Source organism: Anarrhichthys ocellatus, unplaced genomic scaffold, assembly GCF_004355925.1.
Source record: "Anarrhichthys ocellatus isolate YVR2014 unplaced genomic scaffold, GSC_Weel_1.0 scaffold18, whole genome shotgun sequence".
NCBI classification, from domain to species: Eukaryota; Metazoa; Chordata; class Actinopteri; order Perciformes; family Anarhichadidae; genus Anarrhichthys; species Anarrhichthys ocellatus.
Window position 1 is genome coordinate 4,758,701 of NW_022280048.1, and position 21,293 is coordinate 4,779,993.

Below are 21,293 nucleotides of genomic sequence, written 5' to 3' on the forward strand. Positions count from 1 at the left end.
ACACACACACACACACACACACACACACACACACACACACACACACAAAGTGAGAAACCCGGCGTTGTGTTGTTGTTTCACAGATTTGTTAACTAAAGACTCACCTTCTCTTTGACATCCATCACATAAACTCCCTCCAGGCAGATCCCGACACTGACAGCTTTGCGTTTGGCCCTTTGGAGAATCCCTTGCACTGGTTTGTCGATCTCCCCAAAGAAGAAAGCGCACCTGTGTGCGTAGTTAATGCCAATTAAAACCGAATAAATAGGAAGTGATTTGAGGGAAACCAAATGAGAGTATAAATGGCTCATTGCACAAATTCTTACCCGTAGTAAGGCAGAGAGTGACATGTGTTGAGGTACTGGTGCAGGAGCTGCGTGGGCTCAGGAGAGTTCCCAGCGGGTGTGCTGATCTTTCGGTACTCCGCCATTAGGTTCTGCTCAAGGCCCGTCTGACGGCTCAACTTCCCTCTCAGAGTGGAGAGCAAACCTCCACTCCCCATGGCAACATGAGCAGGCAGAAGAGAAGACAGCTTCTTCTTTCTGTGGAAAGTAGATGAGAGAGAGTTTGTAATATGCATTGAGTGCATCTTAAATGTGCAAATCTAAAAGATTATGGTAAATCCACAATTCATTGTTTAACGTGTACCGTTTGATCCGTCTTTACGATTAACAGGATGCTGGAACATCCGATTGAGTCAGTGCAGCACTTTCCTTCGCTGCCCTACTGTGGCGTTACACATTTCTCCTTCAATCATCGATTTCCTTCACTCCTGCAGTTGCTATACAACTCGGTCCCCTCTTCAATCACTCAATTGACATTTTTTGTTCTTTCATGCCACCCATCCAAAGATCCTTTGTCATACGTTTCATGCCGGCCACAAAATCAAACGTGTTGGTCTCACAATAAAGTTCTTTACAGTACGAGTGTTGCTGGAATGTTGACCTCGTCCTCTCAAGTACTACCACTTAACGTATCAACATGAAAACTCTCCTTAAGCGGGACAGCTTGTTCTTTGGCGTCATAAAAGACGTCAACTGCTGATTACCTAGAGATTGTCTGAAAAAAACAGAACAACTCTTGATCTAAAATATAATTGCAACTAGTGATTATGATACAAAGAATGAGCAGTATACGTCAAGATCATCAAGCTGATAGTTGTGTATTTTCTTCTCAACAATAGTCCAATCACATCATAATTTGAGGATTTGATTAGACTGTATTGTTAATCATCATGTAATTTATGTGTAGAAGATGATTGCAGAGTCAACGGTGAACTCCACGAAAAATGTCCATTTAAGCAGAACTCTGAGTAGGATCATGTGTTGAAAAAAATGCTGTGTGTTTTAATTATCTTACTAGAAAATGGCCCAAATCTGGCTCACTTTCATGTGGTTACATGTTACACAACTCATGTCTGTCTGTGAAATAGGAAGCAGGAGCCAGGAGACGGTGAGTTTAGCTTAGCTTAGCATAAAGACTGAAAGCGGAGGGAAACAGCTAGACTTACCCGGGATCGGACAAAAAGATATTACAGGTAAAAAAAAAGAAAAAGAAAAAAGGTTAATGTACTTCTTGGTCAGTCCATGGAAACAACCACAACAATGGTGCACACACACCCATGGGAGGGGTTCATAGAATGCTATTTTGAGATCTCAAATATATATATTTTTTAAAAGGCATTAAAAAGAGGTAAAGCTTTTCATTTTGCTGAGCTGTTGTTATCACGTTTGACTGATTAGCACAGCTGTTTCAGAGCTATGAGACCAGTGATGTGACTGGCTGAGAGAATATTTAATAATTCTCACACCCGCTGATCTATATTCACCTTGATCCAGCATGTCACGCTGCTGCACATGGGCTACATGGACCAAAGAATGTGCGCCTGGAGAGACTCCCACACAGTCCTACCAAACTTGCACTTGACATCATTATTCAAATTTCAACTGAAGATGCAAAATATTAAACCGAGGGTGCATTGCATGCATTTTGAGAAAACAAGACAGCTTCAGCAGCCAGGATCTGAAACATTTTGCGAGATGTCGCAAAAGGTACATTTTTCCCCCCCTACTCGGGCTCTGTATAGACTGTTTTTTGTCTTTTTACCTTTTTGTCAGAGCCAAACAAACATTGAGTGGAATCTATCCGTTTCATTTAAGCAAATAAGCATAGTTCCCACAGTGTCCAACTACTCCTTTAAGAGAAAGGTCAACAACATCTAGAAAACTCCAAAATACAAAAGCATTTCAAAACCCACATCCAGACTTTGTTTTTTTTTCCAGCAACCTTTCTAACTTACCTTATAGTAGTGCTAAACTGTTGCCCGTCAAGACCAGTTCCCTCATCGAGAGCGAGAGACAAGGCTCCGAGACCCGCCCAGTGCTCGGGGTCGCAGGGGTATCGGCCTGTGAGAATGTTGCCCCTGGCCTCCTCGTACAGAAGCCTCAGCACTCCCTCGTCATCGATCTGCTCAGGAGTGGCAGGACGACAACGGCTATCCATCAGTCATCGGGAAAACTAACGAGAACTACAACTTCCAGACATTAACCTAAAATCTATATTAAAGCCCACTCAGCCCTTTTGGGAGTCAACAGGTTTACTAAACTTACCAGTGATCGATTACAATGTCTTAGTAATTCACTCATATGTAAGATTATTGAATGTTCTTCCACAGAATTAGGGTTAATAGTACCTGCAGCTCTTTAGATTTAGGATAGAAGACGTTCCGGCGGTACTGGAGACATGGTTCATCTGAGTAAAGAGCAGAGGACAACGATGGATTAGGGTCCAGGTGACCATCTGCATCTTATTTAAGTTTGTTCGTCACTGTGTGATATTGAGCCGCACGCCCAGAGTGGACGAGTGAGGGTATAGTGTCAAACACTGGTGGAAACCTACTCCAACCCCCCCCGTCTCATAGTCCTGTACGGTGGGTGAAAGACCCATCTACTCCACAAAAATATAGAACAGCATTGGTGTGATTATGCAATACATTTATGATACATTTGTTGTTGTTTTTTTTTAGTGGTAAGCTGCCACTGTTGCATTTTATTTCTTTGCAATGAACTTTGCAGCAGTGTCACCAGTTGTTTGTTCAGTTCCACCACCAACTCAAATCAAAAGACCTTCAATTTCACACGACATAAGACTTTAGAGAAACTTGATCTTGGGTCATTTTTGCTTAAAAAAAAAAAAAAAAAAAAAATCAATTTATGGACAAACTGTTTCAGCTCTGCTTAAATGAGCTAACGTTAACATTTAAGAAAAAACAACTGACGGTCTGGTGACAATAATAATGTTACATGGCCACTTCTGTATGAGAGGATGGTAATTTATTTTAAAAACATACAACTTAACCATTGTACATGAAAAAACATTTAACGCTCAGATTTCCCCGTTTGTCAGCATATCGTGTATATTTATTTGAATAGGAAATATTCACTAAAACGCAGCAAGTGTAATTTCGTCTCTTTCTCCGAGTGGTTTCTCTTCATGTTTTTTGACTTCCTACATTTTAGGGTTTTATTCTGCTTGTTCAACCACAGCAATTTTTTGCTTGCCAACTTCTTCTCTTTTCTTTTATTTCAAGCAAACCTGACAGAAAATGTACCCTAGGCGAGCTACTAAGCAACAACAATTTAGAAGTAAGCTACAAATCCACAGGGAACAGCTGCAGAGAAAGAAACTGGCTGTGCTTTGGCATGACTGCGTTTTGAAACCAGGTTACTGAGAGAAACAAGCCGAGTGCAGGGAGTGTACTGTACTGGCGATGGTGAAACTGACAATTCCATGCAGTTAGTAAGAAATCACATTCCTCCCCTATACACATATTGTAAGTGGTTACAGTTTTATTCTGGTGCAGACTTTAGAGGATGTGACCTTTTAGAGTTTTAAATTAATAAGGCAAAGTGAGGGGACAGCCTCTGTAGTCACTGAGCCTTACTTTATCTTTTGGTCAACAATTTTTACAAATAATCTGCTGTTCAGTGGTGGAAACCAACACACAGGAAAGAAACTTCTTCATTTCAATTTCATTTCTCCAGCAGAAATCTGACTCCTTACCTTACCCAGCTTCTTGTTCAGCGGACTTCGAATAAAATGTGAAGACAGCGGGACACAGACCAACCTCTCACCTTGTGAGATGTCTTCCTCCGAGGCCTCAGTGAAGCGATACAGCAAGTCCTGCCACTGCCGACACAGTTTGTATGGTTGATGCCTTGCCTTTAACTGCAATTCTGGGGAGCAAGGAGGAGGCGAGTGTAACACAGTGAGACGTGTCCGATATCCTGCTCTGGTTCTTGTGCCGCTTGCTATTGTGACTCTGGAGCTGCTAACATCGACGTATCATTTAAAGAGAAAATATGCATGTGTGTAATATGATACATTTTGTATCCAGACTATGACATATTTTTAAAACACAGAAGCACACAAAAATTGTTACCGAGCAGTGGAGAACAAAGCCAGAAGGCGAAAGCATCCTGTGCAGACTCAGGAATATGGAGAGCCTCGCGAACACTGCGGCCCAACTCCTGCACAGACACGCTGCAGAGTCCTTCTACTGTTAAGTGTACTGCGCTGTCACCACAGATGTATACAAGCACATCTTGAGCTGTGTGGAAAAACACAAATAAACAAAAAAAATTTAAAAAATGACAAAGACAAGTAAGCCAAAGAGAAACAACACCACATGCATGTTAGGAAACACTGAGGAGTGATTTTATCCTCCACGAGGTACAATAATATTTGCTGCACCGTACCACGGGACAGTGTTGCGGAAGAAGCAACACTTCCTCTTTGCGAGTGATCATCCGATGAATCTGGAGGAAAATTGCAGTCGTCTCCATCCATCTCTACTCTGAAACACAATGACCGAACTCAGTCACAATATGTACCCAGTAACATGACATTCATAACAATGAAACTCCACACCCATGGTAGTTTTCAGGTGTGCAGATGTCACTTAAAGTATGAGGTCATACTCCTTTCATCCACATGTGTGATGGGACAAGTGTTGCATTTTGTTAACAGAAAACTTCCTGATTTCTTAAAATCAAAGTTGTATATGTACAGCTGGCTAACCAGAGTGGCCAGTAAAAGTTATATGTGGCACACATACTGGCATTAGTCTCGTATACCTTCAAATAAATACCTAGTATGTGCTTCAGAGGTGACTCCACTAAACAGATACAGTATTAGTGGGTGGATCTTCCTCACTGACATATGCAACCCCATCCAGTCATGGTTTTAATAATCAAGTAATCAAGCTAATTTAGTCAAGGACTCACACTGCACTTGCGCCACCGAGTGGTATTCGACTGGAAAAGACCCAGTACGACCAGAACATCCTATTCTACTGTTCACCTCACCCTCGTGAACTGCACTCATCGTACGGCTCCAGCCTGTCAATGTTATTAAGCACCGTTTATATGGTATTTAATAGGGCTTCGAGCATTGATATACAATGGCCTAAATAAAGAGAGGATGCAAATACAGAGACGAAGCGGCACAATCCCAATTAAGGCCCGCGGAACAAGGGCTAGCGAGCTAACGTTACCCATGTCCTCTCGTTACATGCTCAAATAAACCCAAACAACATCCCATGGATTCAAGCCACTAAATGCATTTATTTAGCTAAAAGGCAAGGAAATCAACCGTGCTAGCTAATATTACCGACGTGTTGAGACTGTCACTAAACATTATTGCGATACTTTTAGATACAGTGCGTTTTAGGAATCGGTTGATAACAATCTTGTCACTTTGGTAGTTAGTTAACTTAGCTCCCTTTAGGGTGTTTTGTCCAAAAGTCTGACATACTGTAGAGCAAGTGAAGGAAAAATATGTCTCTATTGTCCACCTACCTGCAAGTTTCAGTAAATTCCCCTCCTCTTGCTGCTTATGCGCTGGCTAGGACAGCTAACTTTTAAAATGCCGTAGCTAAATACATAAGCAAATCAACGGTTCGCTGTTTACCACTGGCTACGGCTAGTCAGTTGTCTAAAACTAGCTTTCCGGGCAGCTGCAACAGTTGAAGTGTGTTACTGGAGGACGGTTCGCTCATTCTGAACCTCCCTTTTAACGGGCGTGACAGTCACTCTGCAGGATTGGAAACACCGCGTTTACTGAGATATTCATGAATGAAGTAAACATTAAAACAGCCAAGAGCAAATACTTCAAAGTATTGGTCGGGAAGTCATTGCAATTAACACTGACCGAACGACTGTGTACAGTTTGAACAATTGTACACGGGACACGTTCAAAAAGATACGATCCCGTAAATGAGTCGAATAAGGAGTTGACGTAGAGAGCGCGTAGTTGCCCGTCACGCGATCAAAACGTCATCGCGTCTGTAACTACGCAGGCAGCAGTTAATTATATTTACCTGTTCTCTCGGTTCCAGGTTGTTGTTGATATATTGATTCACAAACAACAGTTGTAAGCCAAAGTTAAATCGTGTTTTTATTAGAAACATTTTCAATAAACAGACTCGTCTGCGGAAGTGCTCTCCAGTATACCTTTACTAAACTGTACTGTAATAATGTATGATAGGCCTATTGCTCGAAGTGTGTTGTACCATGTAACATGTTTGTTTTGTCCTGCATGTGGGCAGAAATAGCATCTAGGCTTAACTCTCATGCAATAAATAATATCATCATGCAAAGGTCGTTGTAAGTTACAACCTCAAAAATGACTGAATCACTGAATCAAACTGTACACTGACCTTCACAAAAGTAATATTTATTTCATGGTTCTGACCTACAACAGGTTTGGCATTGCAACATTAGTGTTCTGGTATTATTATGTCAAGCTATTGGCAGGTTTCTAACAAAATATTTATAATAATAATAATGGACATAATGGTCTTCAATCAAGATACAATCAAGATGAACAGATTGGATCTTTTGCAACAACAATACATGGGAAGCCTCTGAGATCTGTATTGGTGATTCGAAACCTAAATATGGTGTAATTGTTTTGAGTCATAGGAGGTCTGCCTATCCCCAGAAAGTCACTAAAGACATATGTTTTTAATAGGACCTTTAATAAAGCAATGTTGATATTAGAAACAGATTTCAGAGATTAACTAATATGTTGTCTCTAGAAACACTGTAGAATATTTCTCTTTTATATCAAATGAGCTGCCATGGGAAATGGGTAAAGAACACAAAGTTGAAATCTTTTTTTTTCAGTATAGTGTAAATGTTTTTTTGTAAGCAAAAAAAGCCTTGGCATAGTTCTCTGCTTCTTAAATCCACCTGACTCAGGTGTCTAATTGCAAGGGCAGCAGGTTGAGTGTTAACAAATGAGATTAAAAGCTTTATTAAAGGTGTCAGAACAGAGGACACACTTGACGGCTTTCACTGCATTACTGACATTGATTATATCAATCTCCATAATCCTATTCCTTTCACTAGAAGGGAGAACTTAGCAACGTGGAGAACCTGTTACAGAAGGTAACATCTGACATTTTAAGTATTTCTACGTCTGCATGCTGTTAGAAAAAAGAAGCAGTAAGTGAATCCACAACATGAGGCATTTAATAACATCAAACTTTAATAAGATGTTATATTATGTCCCATAGTCCTGTGGCGCAGCGGAGCATAGTGCCTCATATCTAGTGGCCTTATCATTAAAACCAAAAAATAAAACTGGGAAATAATTTATTTTAAATGGAGGGTATTGACATATTTTATGATGTTGTACAGTATGTGGTTAGCAGTTCTGCATATGGAATGTGAATGGGAAAGAACAGTAATATATTAAACATTCACTTCACATGTGATGGTGATCAGACAATAAAAAATACTATCAATAAGTCTTTGAAACCTGTAGAAATTTGTGATTAATATTCTGCTTTCAAATTCAAATCATTAATTATCTATGTGTAAAAAATATTTACATGTGTGTACATCATTTGTGCTTTAGGGGGCAGCTGGGTTTCCAGGAGTACCCTCTTCCACCTGGTTTGTGAGCAGGAAGAACTTCATCACAGGTTCGATGTACTCCATGACGGTTTCTTTCACCGATTTCTCCAGCAAGTACCCTTCTGTCTCAATCTCTGTGTTCTCATTCCCCGCCACTGCCTCCATGGAGGTCTGTAGGAACCGCAGGCTCACCAGCACAGAGCCCTGGCAGGGAGGAGGGTGGAGAGATGGGGGGGCAGGTCATACATAGAAGCAGATTCCATTAGACGGCATCATCAAGGATCCACATACACTACCAAACGGAAGCGGTGATGGATGGGTACTGCATAAATTGTGCACATCAGACCCCAAAAATGAACGAGGAATCAATTGGTGTTCATTCTAAATCAAGTCAGAATTCTCGTAAATGAAGCCTAGCCTGCGTATGCTTAGTGTATATACAGAATGGTGGGTTGTTGCTGCACATTTTTTTTCATGTGCTAACGAAGACATCACACAATGTTAGTATGTGGTTTTATAAGAAATTGGCAGCTGTACCAGTCCCCAAAAAGCCAATGTTACCCCTCGACCCATTCCAAATCAAAAGCTGACTTTAGCTCAAACAACTCTGCCTGAAATTGCTGTAAAACCACCGTGATTCTTCTCAAAGTATACCTGTAAGAGGAAGACTGACAGTACTCCAGCCCCAATGGTGTTCATCAGGCCCATGTAGTAGTTGACCAGGGCCTGTCTGCAGCCTCGGAGGTAGATATTGAGCTCCTCGGTTTGGTATTCATAATTATAATGAGCCGAGTTGTTGGTGAGCTGAGACTGGATGCATGGCCGCGGGGAGGTGGGGTTGCAGCAACTGAACGGGACTCCATCTACCAAGTAACGGCCATCCACGTTGCTCTTAATGCGGCTAAGGAAAGAAGTGACAAGATGTGTTTTTGCATTGCAGATATAGTGCAATAATCAGATTGTTGTACATGTCCTCAGGGTGGGAAACCCACTCCCCTCTATAACATTGTGCACAACTTACTCTTTCACTTCCTTGGAGCTGAAATCAAGGTAGCGGTTGCTGATCCACTGGACCTCAAACCAGTCCCTGAAATCATTGTTTCCACAGCACTGAAACTCCATCTGCAGGCGATCGATGTTCTGTTTCTGGTAGCAGCGGCCCGGGGTGTCTGTGTCCTTGTAGAAGCGGATGCCGTTCCTCAGGCCAACTTTCAGGGATGACTCCAGGCTGCCCTTCATCGCATAGCTCATGATGACAGCTAGCAGCATGAGGACAGTGAAGAAGCAGGAGACAGCAAAATAGGGCTTCAGCATTCTCTTCCAGCGAGGAAACCGCTCTGCATCCAAAGCATCCTGGCAGATCTTTGAAGCAAAGTAGTTGATACCCAAGGAGGCCAGGCCAACAATCATGAGGGTGTCGGGCACAACATGTACGTCTGAGTTATCCATTACCTGTAAGTGAGTCACACAATAATGTAATCAGTAAAAACTCTATTTGTTTGCTGTAAGGAAACATACATGAGGACGTTCCTTGTTAAAGTAATGCATAATATTTCAACAACCGTGTGAACATACGCTGCATGTAAATAAAAGTACCTAACAGAAGTAATGTGGCTATTTGCCTGAAATTACCAGAAAATTCACCTGGAAATACATGTTGCACATCAACTGCCAAACTTTATTCAAAAGCTACTGAAGCTATATGTTGCTGATGGTAGGTAAACATCCAGACCTGGTTGCATTTATAGAAGTGTGGGTGTGACTGTCTCTGACTTTACATACTTGAATTTAAATTTAAAGTTCTGTGAGTTTTGAGAACATGCGTGTTGATGAATGCTTGAAGGTTCAGGAGACTTCAATCTTTATTTATAAAGCAGAGATCTCCTAAATGTATGTGTAATGATTTTCATCAGCAGCATTACAGTCGGTCACAGTTTAATCAGAGTTTAATGAGCACTGAGCAGCTCACTTCAAGCCGTTGAGGCTCAGCTGTGTTGCTCAAGGGCAACTACAGTAGTTGTCCTTGTCTCGATGAGTCTAAATTTTGCTGGCAAGATTCACAAGTACACCGTTAAAAAACATGCAAATAGAGCAAATACATAGCAAAAAAGATATGAATTATCTGTCCCTTGTTAAATGTAGTAATATCTAGTAAGGTTATACACCATGAGACTATGTATTGAGAGCAAACGTTTTTGCTAAATTAGCATATTTTACTGGTTTTTGCAGAGGATCTTTGCACAAACCACAAGTCTGGGAATTCTCATATAGGAAAATGAGAAGACAAGAGTTGAATAAACTCGCATAGTTAAGCATTTGTGACCGTTTAGTCGTATGGATAACACTCAAAGTATTGAACAGAATCTGGTGGCTTTTTAACATCTTACATTTGATTGATTTTAGTTCAGTGCAAAATGATGGGATGAGAATCAGTGGGGTGAACTTCAATGCAATATACATCGGGACATTACATGAGAACATTTCTGTGAGCCTCACAGATTCTATAATTTATCGTTTGTGTCTGTAATTTTCTTCTTTCTTTTCCTGTTCATAATACTCACCCTTACAATTTTTACAGCCATGCAAGCAGAATACTGTCATGACCTCGGATGCACAAAATTCTTATAATTGAAGTAAATAATTGTGGTGATTTATTTCAAAAACACTGAGATGGCGTGAACAACATAGCTGTAAATACATAGTTGTGCAAATAGGATGTTTTTGAGGGTGCAAAATATTGAATTATGCAAACTACTTAAATGTGGAAATTCAAATAAGCTAAAAACTATAGAGGTTTGTTGTCAATGCAAAGTTGTTATGACTGCCTTCAGGAGTAGGGATTAGGGTGATTAAGGCTGACAGAGCCTGGTTTATTAAAAGATGAGTCAGGATCCAAAGTGGGTCACAGGTGTATTTGCCTCTTCTTGGTCTCTAAGGACATTTCTTTGACAGTATCAGATTTAATTTATCCTTTTTCTCCCAAAAATATTGTACCAACAGTTTAAAATTAAGACAGGCATAGTTGTCATCTGTCAGGTGTGCATGCTGTTATTCATGTAAATCAGTACATTGGTGTGCAATCAACCTTGTCAACTAACAACTTCCAAAAACGCTGTCCCTCAATGTAGATATTTATTGGACAACTTAGTGTTTAGAGGTTCATGTGTTATCTGTTGGAAACAAGGCATGTTGTTGTTTTCCTCCCAGTAGGCACACAGTTGGTCGACTCCCTTATAGTATACACTATATACAGTATCTATACACTGAGGAACATCATGTCACTCACTTCTGCAATCAAACTATAAGTTACTACACTGTTGATTGTTGCAATGTGTTGATCATTTACAGTACATGTTTAAAAAAAACGTCATAAACTAAAAGCTTTGGAATGAAATGAACTAAGCTTCAGTAAAACTTGAGTACCTCTGCCCTCCTGCGGAGCTCCGTCTTGAGGATGCAGCCCAGGCTGAAGGTGATAGCCCCGGCGACTGTGGCACACCAGGAGAGGAGCCACAGTCCCTGGGCTAGCTTCACCCTTTTCTGAAAGGGGAACTTCATCTTCATCACCACCATGGTTGCAGCGAGGGAATCCAAGTCTTACCGGGGGAATAGGGGAAGGAGAGCGACGAGGTCACGAGGGCCGATGCTGGGCTTTTTCTGCCAGGAGGAAAGAGAGGTCAGAGGCAGGACTCAGAGATGACGATGACAAAACGGAAATTCAACACTGAATTTGAAAAGTAAATCAATGGCAACAAAGCAAGCACAATTAAAAACCCACTGATGATAGTTTTCTGAGAGCAAACTTTGACTCAAGTATTAAACTGAGAGGTTGGTGCAAAATCCTTGGAGAATAAGGTTTTACAGCTTCACAAGTTGCTCATTCCCAATGAAACAGATATTGGTGCATCAAAATTCACCTTATTTGTCTCCCCGAACAGTCCAGAAAAAGTCCAGTTATCTCCACCGACCACTATGTACCATCCAGTGTGCCACACAGTGGATTTGGCACACTGGATTTGGCAAACCTGGATGCTGTGAGCGTCTTAACACTAATGCCTACCTATCCCATTAAATTGGTTTGTGAATCCAGGCCATTGTCTGCTCAGCATCCATCACTCATCACACATGGACGACAAAACTAATTGAACCTGACAGGATATTATGATAAGCCATTAACTGTGAAACACTTGTCCTCAAATGCACACATAAACTGGAGTCAATTTAAGATGAAAATAATGAGCTATGTATTCAGATGAATAAATTCCTATTTATATTTCATCATAATATCTTATTATGTTCTTTATTTCCTGCTTGATTTGTCTGCAGAATTCAAGGATCATTTCAGGCTAAATCTAGACAGCATGATGAGGCTCCTTTTGCCCCCCTGACACTGGTTCAGGACTCACTGTTAAAAGAGTATGCATTTGTGCAGTGCTGAGGCTGCAGAAATCCCGACATCCTAACCAGCTATACAATCTCAATGACATCCTTTAAGGAGAGATGGCCTCACACTTTCCAATCTCTGTCAGTTCTGCCTGCTGAACAGGTGGTGTGTCTAGTCGCATCATCTATATATATATAAATATGTATAAATCAATATATATATATACATATATATATATATGTATATATATATATATATATGTATATACATATATATATATATATGTATATAATCTGTCATTAAAAACAATATTTCTTTGACATAATGACATAAATGTCTAGTTGATGTGACACACTCTTTCGAACAATGTCCCTGGTCATTCACCTCAGTTTCCCAGAACTTTTCCTATGTAACTTATTTTAGAGAGATTCCTCCCTGGATCTATTTCCCTTTTCAAGGAAAGTTGATCAGAAGTAAAACAAATGTAGGCAGTTCAATTTATGTCTTATTGCTTCTTCATTTGGTTTATTAAATGTTACATGGACAGAGTTAAATAGATGAGATTTACACAAGCTTTTGAAATGTGTTCAATCGCAAGTAGGTTCATTAGAGTGAATACATGTTTGGCACAAAGACAATAGTTTTAATATGCACACATTTAAAGCTATTTCATAACTGTATTTATAAGTATACGATAGTTTATATGGGACATGCTAAGACTACATTTTACAACAGGAAAATTGATTAGCAGGAAAACACTGAAAAAAGCTTTTCTTCTCCAATATTTTGGGATGTTTTTTAGATTGTGCTCAACACTTTTTGTATATAGCATTAAGCAATGTAATCAACAATGCTTGGCTACCTACACAATAAATACACTAAATATGACTACACGATGTTATATGCAATAAAGCAAACAGAATACAATGTAAGAACGAGGCAGGAAATGCCTGTATCTGTAGGCTATATATACAACAAAAATAAACATTTACATTTTCCATTAAACGACCAAATCTAAGATGTAGGGGATGTTTGCGATTATGCGATTAAAGTAAACTAGGATTTCAGACACAGTGAACAGTGCACTCATGTTTCTGTCACAGCTTTGTTCGCTCCCCTTTCAACACCTCGTCTGGAATCCCTCCTGTCCTGCTGTGCACCTCGGCCCTGCCATGCCGCTGTCCTTCACTGGCCTGAGATCCACATGTGAATTGACTGAGCATCCGCTCGGCTGACTCCAGGCCGGCCAGGCTGCTATCTGCCTCTGACGTCCTGCTTTCTATCGGCCGGTCGTTGCTTGATCTCCAGTGATGAATGATCTCATTATCTAAATCCTCCATACCTTCGTGCCCTTGGTGGTGGAGGTCCATCATGGCCTCCGTGCCTCGTAGCTCCTTCTGCATGTGATGGCGAGCCAGGGGGATTTCCTCCAGGCTAGCTGACCGGATCAGGATGGCAGAGCCGAGGTTCTGACTTGTGGTGATCCTGTATGTGCCCTCACCTGTCATGCCGTCAGACAGGTTCTTGTTGTGAATGGTGAACTGGAGATGAGGTATCTGCTGAGGGCATGGAGCGTGTCGTCCGACAATTTCCTCACCCCCTGACTCGCTGTCTTTGTCCACGTCCGCTTCCCGGTGTCTCCATACTGGACCTCTGTTTGATCCTGTCAGTATAAATTGTGGGGTCTCATCTCCCTTCTCTGACCAGTCAGATTCCTCCTCCTCTGGAACTGGCCCAAGCGATTGCTCCTGCCCGCCGGCTATGGCCGTTTCGTAGTTATTATGGCCGTCCATGAACTGTGCTGGAGGGGGAGCGATGTGAGGAACCATCTGATTAATGGCATCATCTGACTGAAAATGGAGGTCAGTGTTGTGTGTCACTGATGTAACCTACAGTAAGCAGAGGTTAGAAATTGATCAGTTTATTGATTGAATGACGCAAAGTCAAAGAATAAAGAAAAGGTTTTTGTATGAATAAACAAAAACATACTAATTGCCTTTGAATGCATTTGTGAAGCCACAAAAGTTTGCCTAGACCTTAAGAGGGAAGTAAAGATCTTACACTGGATGTTTCCACACTGTTGGCAAATTTTGCATCAGCGAGCTGCTCTGTCAGTGCTGAAATACGCTGATTCAGCCTCCCACGTTCTCCTTCCAAACTCTGAGCCTGACACAGAAAGTACAATAAGCACAGTTGTCACAGGTCAGCCTTCTGTAAGTGGGGGAATTTACATCAGAATATCCCCTCCCAAGAGTTTTTGAAAACTTTCACTATTCAGTTAGTCTTAGTAACTCAGTAGAAAAAGGTGTTTCTACAATCATTTTCGTGTTTCTGATAATTCAGGCTCACGCACAAGAAACACAGAGATGCTTCCAATCTCACCACTGAATGAAGCTTTTGCTCGAGAAGACTATTAGTCTGTTGTGTGGCGGAGCAGTTGTCGTGTAGTCTGAAATCAGACACAGGCAAAGAGAGAGAAGTTACAATTTATTGCAGTACACAGTACACGCACATTGTACGAGGTTAAATAAGATACCTCACCCTGGACACAAACTGTTCGTGCCCCTTCCATCTGGCAGGAGGCTGTGGTCCATCATGACCAAGACCTCACGCCACATGAACAGTTTTTTCCCGTCTGCAGGTCGGCTCATCAACAAAGCCCGGGACCCCCACTAACTCTGACATCCCCAGGACAATTTCCTTCCGGTACACTCTCCTGCACATCCCTTCTATGTTTCTTTATTTAAATACACCTGACACTTTTACATACACTTACACTATATACTTGATTATAGTACTGGTATCTGTTTGTTTGTGCACTTTATTTGTTGTGCACCACCCGCCATGTCAAATTCCTTGTATGTGCAACACACCGTGGCAAATAAACGGTTCTGATTCTGATTCTGATTCTGATGTGTTAATTGCAGCTATTATCTTAGGTCTGAAACATGAGACGGATAGTTAAAAACAGAGGTGACAATAGATCAGTGCCGAGCCTTGTTCATATTAAGATTCGACTGATTACTCTTTCAGATCTCTTTCTATTTGTGACAAATAACATCTTTTGCCTCAGGAAATATAAAGATGGCTTAAATTGTCTGTGTATGATTATGTATAGTAACAGGAGTCTACCAGAAGAACAAAAAGTGTTGTCTGTGCATTTGTTACCTCCTAAACCTCTCCGTGAGGTTGCTAAGCTCAATACGTGTCCTCTGAAGTTCTGCCTCCAACAGCTTTTGGCTGCTCATGAACTCCTCTCCTAAACACTCCATCTTCACTGCTGTCTTCAGCAAACTTTGATGCAGACCTTCATTCTGCCCCTGTAGGTTCCTATCAGATACAGATACACAACAGAGGAATTCAATTGAGTGAGAAAACGCACATGAGCATAAGAGGAATTCATTTAATATTTCAATTATTTTGGTTGCTCTCATTACTCTCATTTTACACACTAGGTCTAACATTACACGGGTCAGTGTTCTCTAAGATATTCACATCCAGAGTGTGTAACCAATTAATCTGTGTGCAATATCACAGTCATGGTTGTCACTTGGACTATGACCATTGCCAGTTAACAAACCCAAAATAATTAAATCACACTTACATGATTCTACCAAGTTCATGCGCCTTTTCCTGTATGAAAGAAAACAAAATTACTCTGACAAGAAAAATCGGAATATTATCTATGATGCCCAAAGAGTGAAGTGAAAAAATTGACCTGAAAATTGAAAGAAGACTAAAGACCATTACTGGGGAATGTCAATTTGATTAGCATGAGATTGGGCATGATAGCCAATCTATTGTTCTGTAATAACTAATCTAGCGTCCACCGTGACATGCACACTGGTGCCCAAATCAATAGGCAAGCAAATGAGTGGAACATTATTACATAACCAGTTAATCAAGCGTGTATAGCAAGGGCAACTATTGACCTGCCAATAATTACTTTATGAGCAGCTTAACTCAATGAGGAATGCCATACTTTATGCAACGATGAGCCAGTGAAGCTTGTGTGTTCCTCGTCATGACCGGAGGGGCTGCTGGTGTTGCTAGGTGACTCCTTCTTCCTGGAGAGAGAGTCCAGCTTCAGAGGAGGGCCGAGGTCAAGGTCCAGGTCGAGGTCGTTTTTGGAGTGAGGCTGGTTGAGACGTGATTCAGGTTCATGTCCTTGGTGATGACTTTTGCTGTGGTGGTCTCCATGGTGATGCAGGTGAGCTTCGCTGTGCTTGTCTCCATGGTGATGCTTATGGTCTTGACTGTGGTGGCCTCCATGGTGATGCTTATGGTCTGGACTGTGGTGGTCTCCATGGTTATGCTTATGGTCTGGACTATGGTGGTCTCCATGGTGATGCTTATGGTCTGGACTGTGGTGGTCTCCATGGTGATGCTTATGGTCTGGACTGTGGTGGTCTCCATGGTGATGCTTATGGTCTGGACTGTGGTGGCCTCCATGGTGATGCTTATGGTCTTGACTGTGGTGGTTTCCATGGTGATGCTTATGGTCTGGACTGTGGTGGTCTCCATGGTGACGTGGTGTAGTAGGACCTTCAATGTTTGGCTGGTTGCTGTGGTGGCGGTGACCTGAACTGTGATGGTCTCCATGGTGATGTGTTGGGGTGTGGTGGTTGCCATGTTGGTGGTTTTGAGCCTGGCCTTGGTGGTCTCCATGGTGATGGGGAAGAGAAGGTCTATGATGGTTGCCATGGTGTTGATAAAGAGTTGCACTGTGATGATGCTCTTTGTGTTGGTGATGTGGGCTGCAATGGTCTCCATGGTGATGATCTCCATGATGATGGTCTCCATGACGATGGTCTCCATGATGATGATGGTCTCCATGATGATGGTCTACAGAGGGATGGTCTCCATGATGATGGTCTCCATGATGATGGTCTACAGAGGGATGGTCTCCATGATGATGGTCTCCATGGTGATGGTCTCCATGATGATGGTCTCCATGATGATGGTCTACAGAGCGATGGTCTCCATGATGATGATCTCCATGATGATGGTCTCCATGGTGATGGTCTCCAGAGTGATGGCGATGGTGTGTTTCATCATGGTTTTTGTGGTGACGGTCACCATAGTGGGAAGTGGGGCTCTGGTGATCCTTATGATGATGGACAGGACTGTGATGGTCTCCCTGGTGATGGTGGTGGTTGTGCTCATGAGACGGTGAATGGGAGCGATGCTGGGATGACCACGAGTGATGTCTTTTCAAATAGCTAACATCAGTGCAGCTGCTAGGCCCGTGATCCATGCGATGAGGTGAGTCTGTAGAACGGTGACGGTGACGGTGGTGGAGAGATTGAGAGGGAGAAAGAGAAGACGAGTGATTGCTGGTATGGGAGTTCTTGCCGGAGCTAGCTGAGTCTGCACTGGCATGCCGACTTCTCTGCTGTCTGTGTTTCTCTGTGCTGCTTACTCCTTTACTGGATCTAACAGAGACCTGCCCTGTACTGCAGGGACTTTGAGCATTTGTAACCCCAAGAGTGGTGAGTCTCATTGGGCTGAGAACCTGCCGAGTGATCTCATTAAGGAAGGCAGAGAACTTCATTTTTTCCTTTGTTAAATTCTTCCTGGCTCCACCTTTTCTCCTCTCTAGTTCAATTTTATCTTCATTTCCATGCCTTTCTCTTTCTTTGGGTCTAATGAGAGCCTCCATTGATTTGGCTTTGCGGACACCATTATTTCCTGAGCCTTTAATGGTCCTTTGTGTGTTCTTCAGGGTGCCATGAGTGGGGCCATTGCGAGAAGACTTTCCTTTCTCCTGTTTGGCAGTGTGCCTGTTTTGATGACCTCTTTTATCTATCAAAGGGGCTGTGTCGTTGTCTTCATCTTCAAAGTACTTATGTTTCTTGGAAATGTCTGCACAAGACTGTGAATGCCCGGGCTTCTTAAGTGGATGTCTCTCCGAACACTTACTGCTGGTCTCAGAGGACAGCCTCAAGGAGGATGAAGATGTTGAAGAGGAGGAAGAAGAAGAAGAAGAAGAAGAAGAGGAGGATGGAGTTGATGAAGTAGATGAAGAGGAGGAGGAAGGTTTTGATGGAGAAGAAGAAGAGGAGAAGGACGATGAAGAGGAACCAGTTGAGGAACTCAGGGGAGCTTCTGAACGAGAGACATGCCGATGGTTTTGCTTCTGATGGCAATGGCGAGGATGACGAGTCTTGTCATCATCCCACTGACTTTGATCATCGGGTGGATGATCATCGGAAATCCTGTCCTCGGCTCTTGAATGGCTGCTATTTTAGAGAGAAAACCTCAGTGTTAAAGACACACTGAATACAATACTGTAGCTAATGATGATGTTAATTATTTTTGCAATAGCAGGTCAAATGTATAAATCAAAACTCCTATAGTGGATTTAATAAGAAGGAAATAGATCTCTGCCACTTTAATCCTTCTAATGTGAAAACTAACACAAATAAAAAAAATCTGAAGGCTTTAATATCTTATTATACCTAAGCACAGAATCTGTACATGGGGACAGGCAATACACAGTGGAACAAATGTCCAAACTTACTCATTGCTATCGTTGTCATCTGACTGATGTAACTTTTGACGATGACCATGGCCTTGGTTTTGGTGATGGTGCTTCATTTGCTGAGATTTTGAGTTAGCAGTCTTTCTGTGCTTGCGGTCTTTTTCTTGATGGTCGCTCATTTCAGTCTTATGATCTTTGACGTCTCTGGTGTCCGGATGAGGATGGAAAGGTGTGAAATAATTCTGCAGCTGAGAGCCGTCTGCAACTGGCACGATATTAATCCCTGTGGAAATGGTACATAATTCAGTGTGCCGTGACTATCTTTCATACAGAAATAGAAACACGTAAATACTTAGATTTTGATTCATACTATTATTGCTGTAAATTAGGTAAAACATGGTGATCACGTAATATATAATATAATCAAACTATCTAACTCATTTCTCACTTGTACCAAAGTATTAAAACCCCCATGGTAACATGTTCTATGAAGACCAAATCTATAGTCCATTATGAGGGCATTCATAGTGAATAATAGTGCATTTATAAGGTTTCATGACTACTCTCACAAACACACATAATGCTCTCTATCCCACTATATCAACAGTCATAAAACAGTATAGATGTGACTCATAATGAATTAGATGTGCAAGTGTCTCATGGATTCTTGACTGAATGGGTTTACAATACATTATGGCTACCTAAACTCACCTATACACACCTCAACAATCAACTGTAGTAAGCACTCATAGTATGCTATAATGGAAAATAAATCATGCAGTATCATAAGTTATCATTGCATGTGTTAAGTAAAGTTAAGCACATAATGATGCATCTGTTATAATGCATGAATTATCATAACGTTTCATTGTTGGTGGTAAGAAAAGAGTAAGAGTAAAATAATCTGCATCATAAGTGATGATTTCTATAATTACTTTGAATAAATCATATCGGTTTTACACCTTGAGGTTCCATTTCTAAAGCAGACCCATTGTATGCAGCATAGATTCTTATAAATGCATGAACCCCAACGGGGCTAAGTGGACAGCAGGGCCGTCCTTCAATCAGAGGATTGGCGGTTCGATCCCCGGCTCAGGCTCCGCTAGCCGCATGTCGATGTGTCCTTGAGCAAGACACTTAACCCCAAAATTGCTCCCGTAGCTGTGATAGAATCTGAATTGTAAGTCGCTTTGGATAAAAGCGTCTGCTAAATGACTGTAATGTAATGTAATGTAACCCTATACAATGAAAGGTTATGATAAAGCATGCGTTATTATAGATGCATCAATATTTACTTTACTTTTCTCAACACAGTGATAACTACCCAAACTTTTGAATGTTGAGGTGTGTATAGGTTGGTTTAGGTGGTCATAATGTATTATAAGCCCATCAGTCAACCTCTAGTTGCAGCATCCATTAGACAATTGCACTTATCATTTATTATAAGACACATCTATAATGTTTTATGACTGTTGATCAGATATAACATATCAGAAGTGTATTTTTGAGTTCAGTCGTGACGCATTATAAATGCATTATAACTTACTATGAATTTACTATGAATGAACCCACTATAGATGTGGTCGTCATAGAAAGTGTTGCCAAAATATTTTTTCTTGTGAAAGCTAATTAAGTCAGCACTACATGCAGTGATAAAGCAAATGTGAAAGGTAATCACATGCAGACTTTTGTGCAAAATGCAGCTCACAAGCAGTGCTATGAAACATTTCATTCCAAAACAAGTTCTAAGTTTCTAAAGCAAGATAAGTCTAGTTCAGAAAGCAGCAGCTACAGAGAGGCTAATTCAGATATTTTATCATGCCAACGTCTGTACTTACGTCCTCAAAGAAGCCTCGGGAATGAGACAGGCAGTGGTGTTCATTGAAATAACAATACCTCTCTCTCAGTGATGCACCATCTAATTGAACTGGGAGGCCCATGTGAAGACCACACACACGGACACATCAATATATAGTCCTGTGCCATCCAATGACAGAGGGGACAGTTGTTGCACGTAGCTACAGTGAACTGTATCGAACTGCGCTGTATACTGTGCTGTACATGACGGCTTATGCGAGTACGTCAAAGATACCCGCATGAATGAGTAACATGCAGTACTGTACATGTATAGTATAACTCCAAATACAACAATCAGATGATCAACACACACTATACATTTGTATAAACTATACATATAAACATTAGTGTATTCACATTCACACTCTATTTCATGGATTTTTAGACAATGGTAGATGAAAGATATCAAAGCGATGCCAAATATTTCATCAAATCCACTCAGGAATATTTTAGCTTTTTGTTTAATAAACCACTCAAACTGCCAAGCAGAATGTAATAAAACATGATGTTTACAGTTTGGCTTTCCAGAGAATCTCAGCATATCTCAATTAAATTTTAATATTTTAGATGTTCTGAACACATAATGATATATGGACTTCTAAATATATAGACTCTGAGTGACTGTACCAGCCACAAAACGCTGGCC

General features: G+C 41.2%; 3 protein-coding genes and 1 long non-coding RNA gene across 6 annotated transcripts in view; all 4 read right to left on the reverse strand.

Moving 5' to 3' along the window:
* Positions 1–6,097, reverse strand: part of frmd8 (FERM domain containing 8) — a 9,508-nt gene extending 3,411 nt beyond the window's left edge. For 2 of the 3 annotated variants that reach the window (XM_031857292.1, XM_031857291.1), the window contains exons 1-8: positions 5,859–6,089; positions 4,758–4,855; positions 4,442–4,609; positions 4,134–4,235; positions 2,693–2,751; positions 2,300–2,466; positions 327–542; positions 105–228 (exon numbers count right to left, since the gene is read on the reverse strand). In XM_031857292.1, the coding sequence (XP_031713152.1) occupies positions 105–228; positions 327–542; positions 2,300–2,466; positions 2,693–2,751; positions 4,134–4,235; positions 4,442–4,609; positions 4,758–4,848 (927 nt within the window). In that variant the 5' untranslated portion in view covers positions 4,849–4,855; positions 5,859–6,089. Of the gene's footprint in view, positions 1–104; positions 229–326; positions 543–2,299; positions 2,467–2,692; positions 2,752–4,133; positions 4,236–4,441; positions 4,610–4,757; positions 4,856–5,858 lie in introns of all 3 variants that reach the window. The other variant, XM_031857290.1, reaches the window with a different exon arrangement.
* A 358-nt stretch (positions 6,098–6,455) lies between these two features.
* On the reverse strand, positions 6,456–11,927 carry rom1a (retinal outer segment membrane protein 1a). Its single transcript, XM_031857363.1, has 5 exons — positions 11,840–11,927; positions 11,346–11,579; positions 8,944–9,374; positions 8,577–8,823; positions 6,456–8,126 (listed from the first exon to the last, which is right to left on the reverse strand). Exons 2-5 carry the CDS (start codon positions 11,493–11,495, stop codon positions 7,920–7,922), a joined length of 1,035 nt encoding a protein of 344 aa, XP_031713223.1. The 5' UTR covers positions 11,496–11,579; positions 11,840–11,927; the 3' UTR covers positions 6,456–7,919.
* A 1,476-nt stretch (positions 11,928–13,403) lies between these two features.
* On the reverse strand, positions 13,404–17,142 carry LOC116389022 (stress response protein NST1). The gene is made up of 7 exons (XM_031857412.1): positions 16,955–17,142; positions 16,289–16,892; positions 15,911–15,939; positions 15,475–15,636; positions 14,689–14,755; positions 14,368–14,472; positions 13,404–14,195 (listed from the first exon to the last, which is right to left on the reverse strand). The coding sequence occupies exons 1-7, from the start codon at positions 17,140–17,142 to the stop codon at positions 13,404–13,406; spliced, it is 1,947 nt and encodes a 648-aa protein (XP_031713272.1).
* Positions 17,143–18,319: 1,177 nt separating this feature from the next.
* LOC116388771 (uncharacterized) lies at positions 18,320–20,681 on the reverse strand. Its single transcript, XR_004213084.1, has 3 exons — positions 20,629–20,681; positions 18,830–19,073; positions 18,320–18,548 (listed from the first exon to the last, which is right to left on the reverse strand). It is a non-coding gene; the product is annotated as an uncharacterized LOC116388771 (long non-coding RNA).
* Positions 20,682–21,293: the final 612 nt, after the last annotated feature.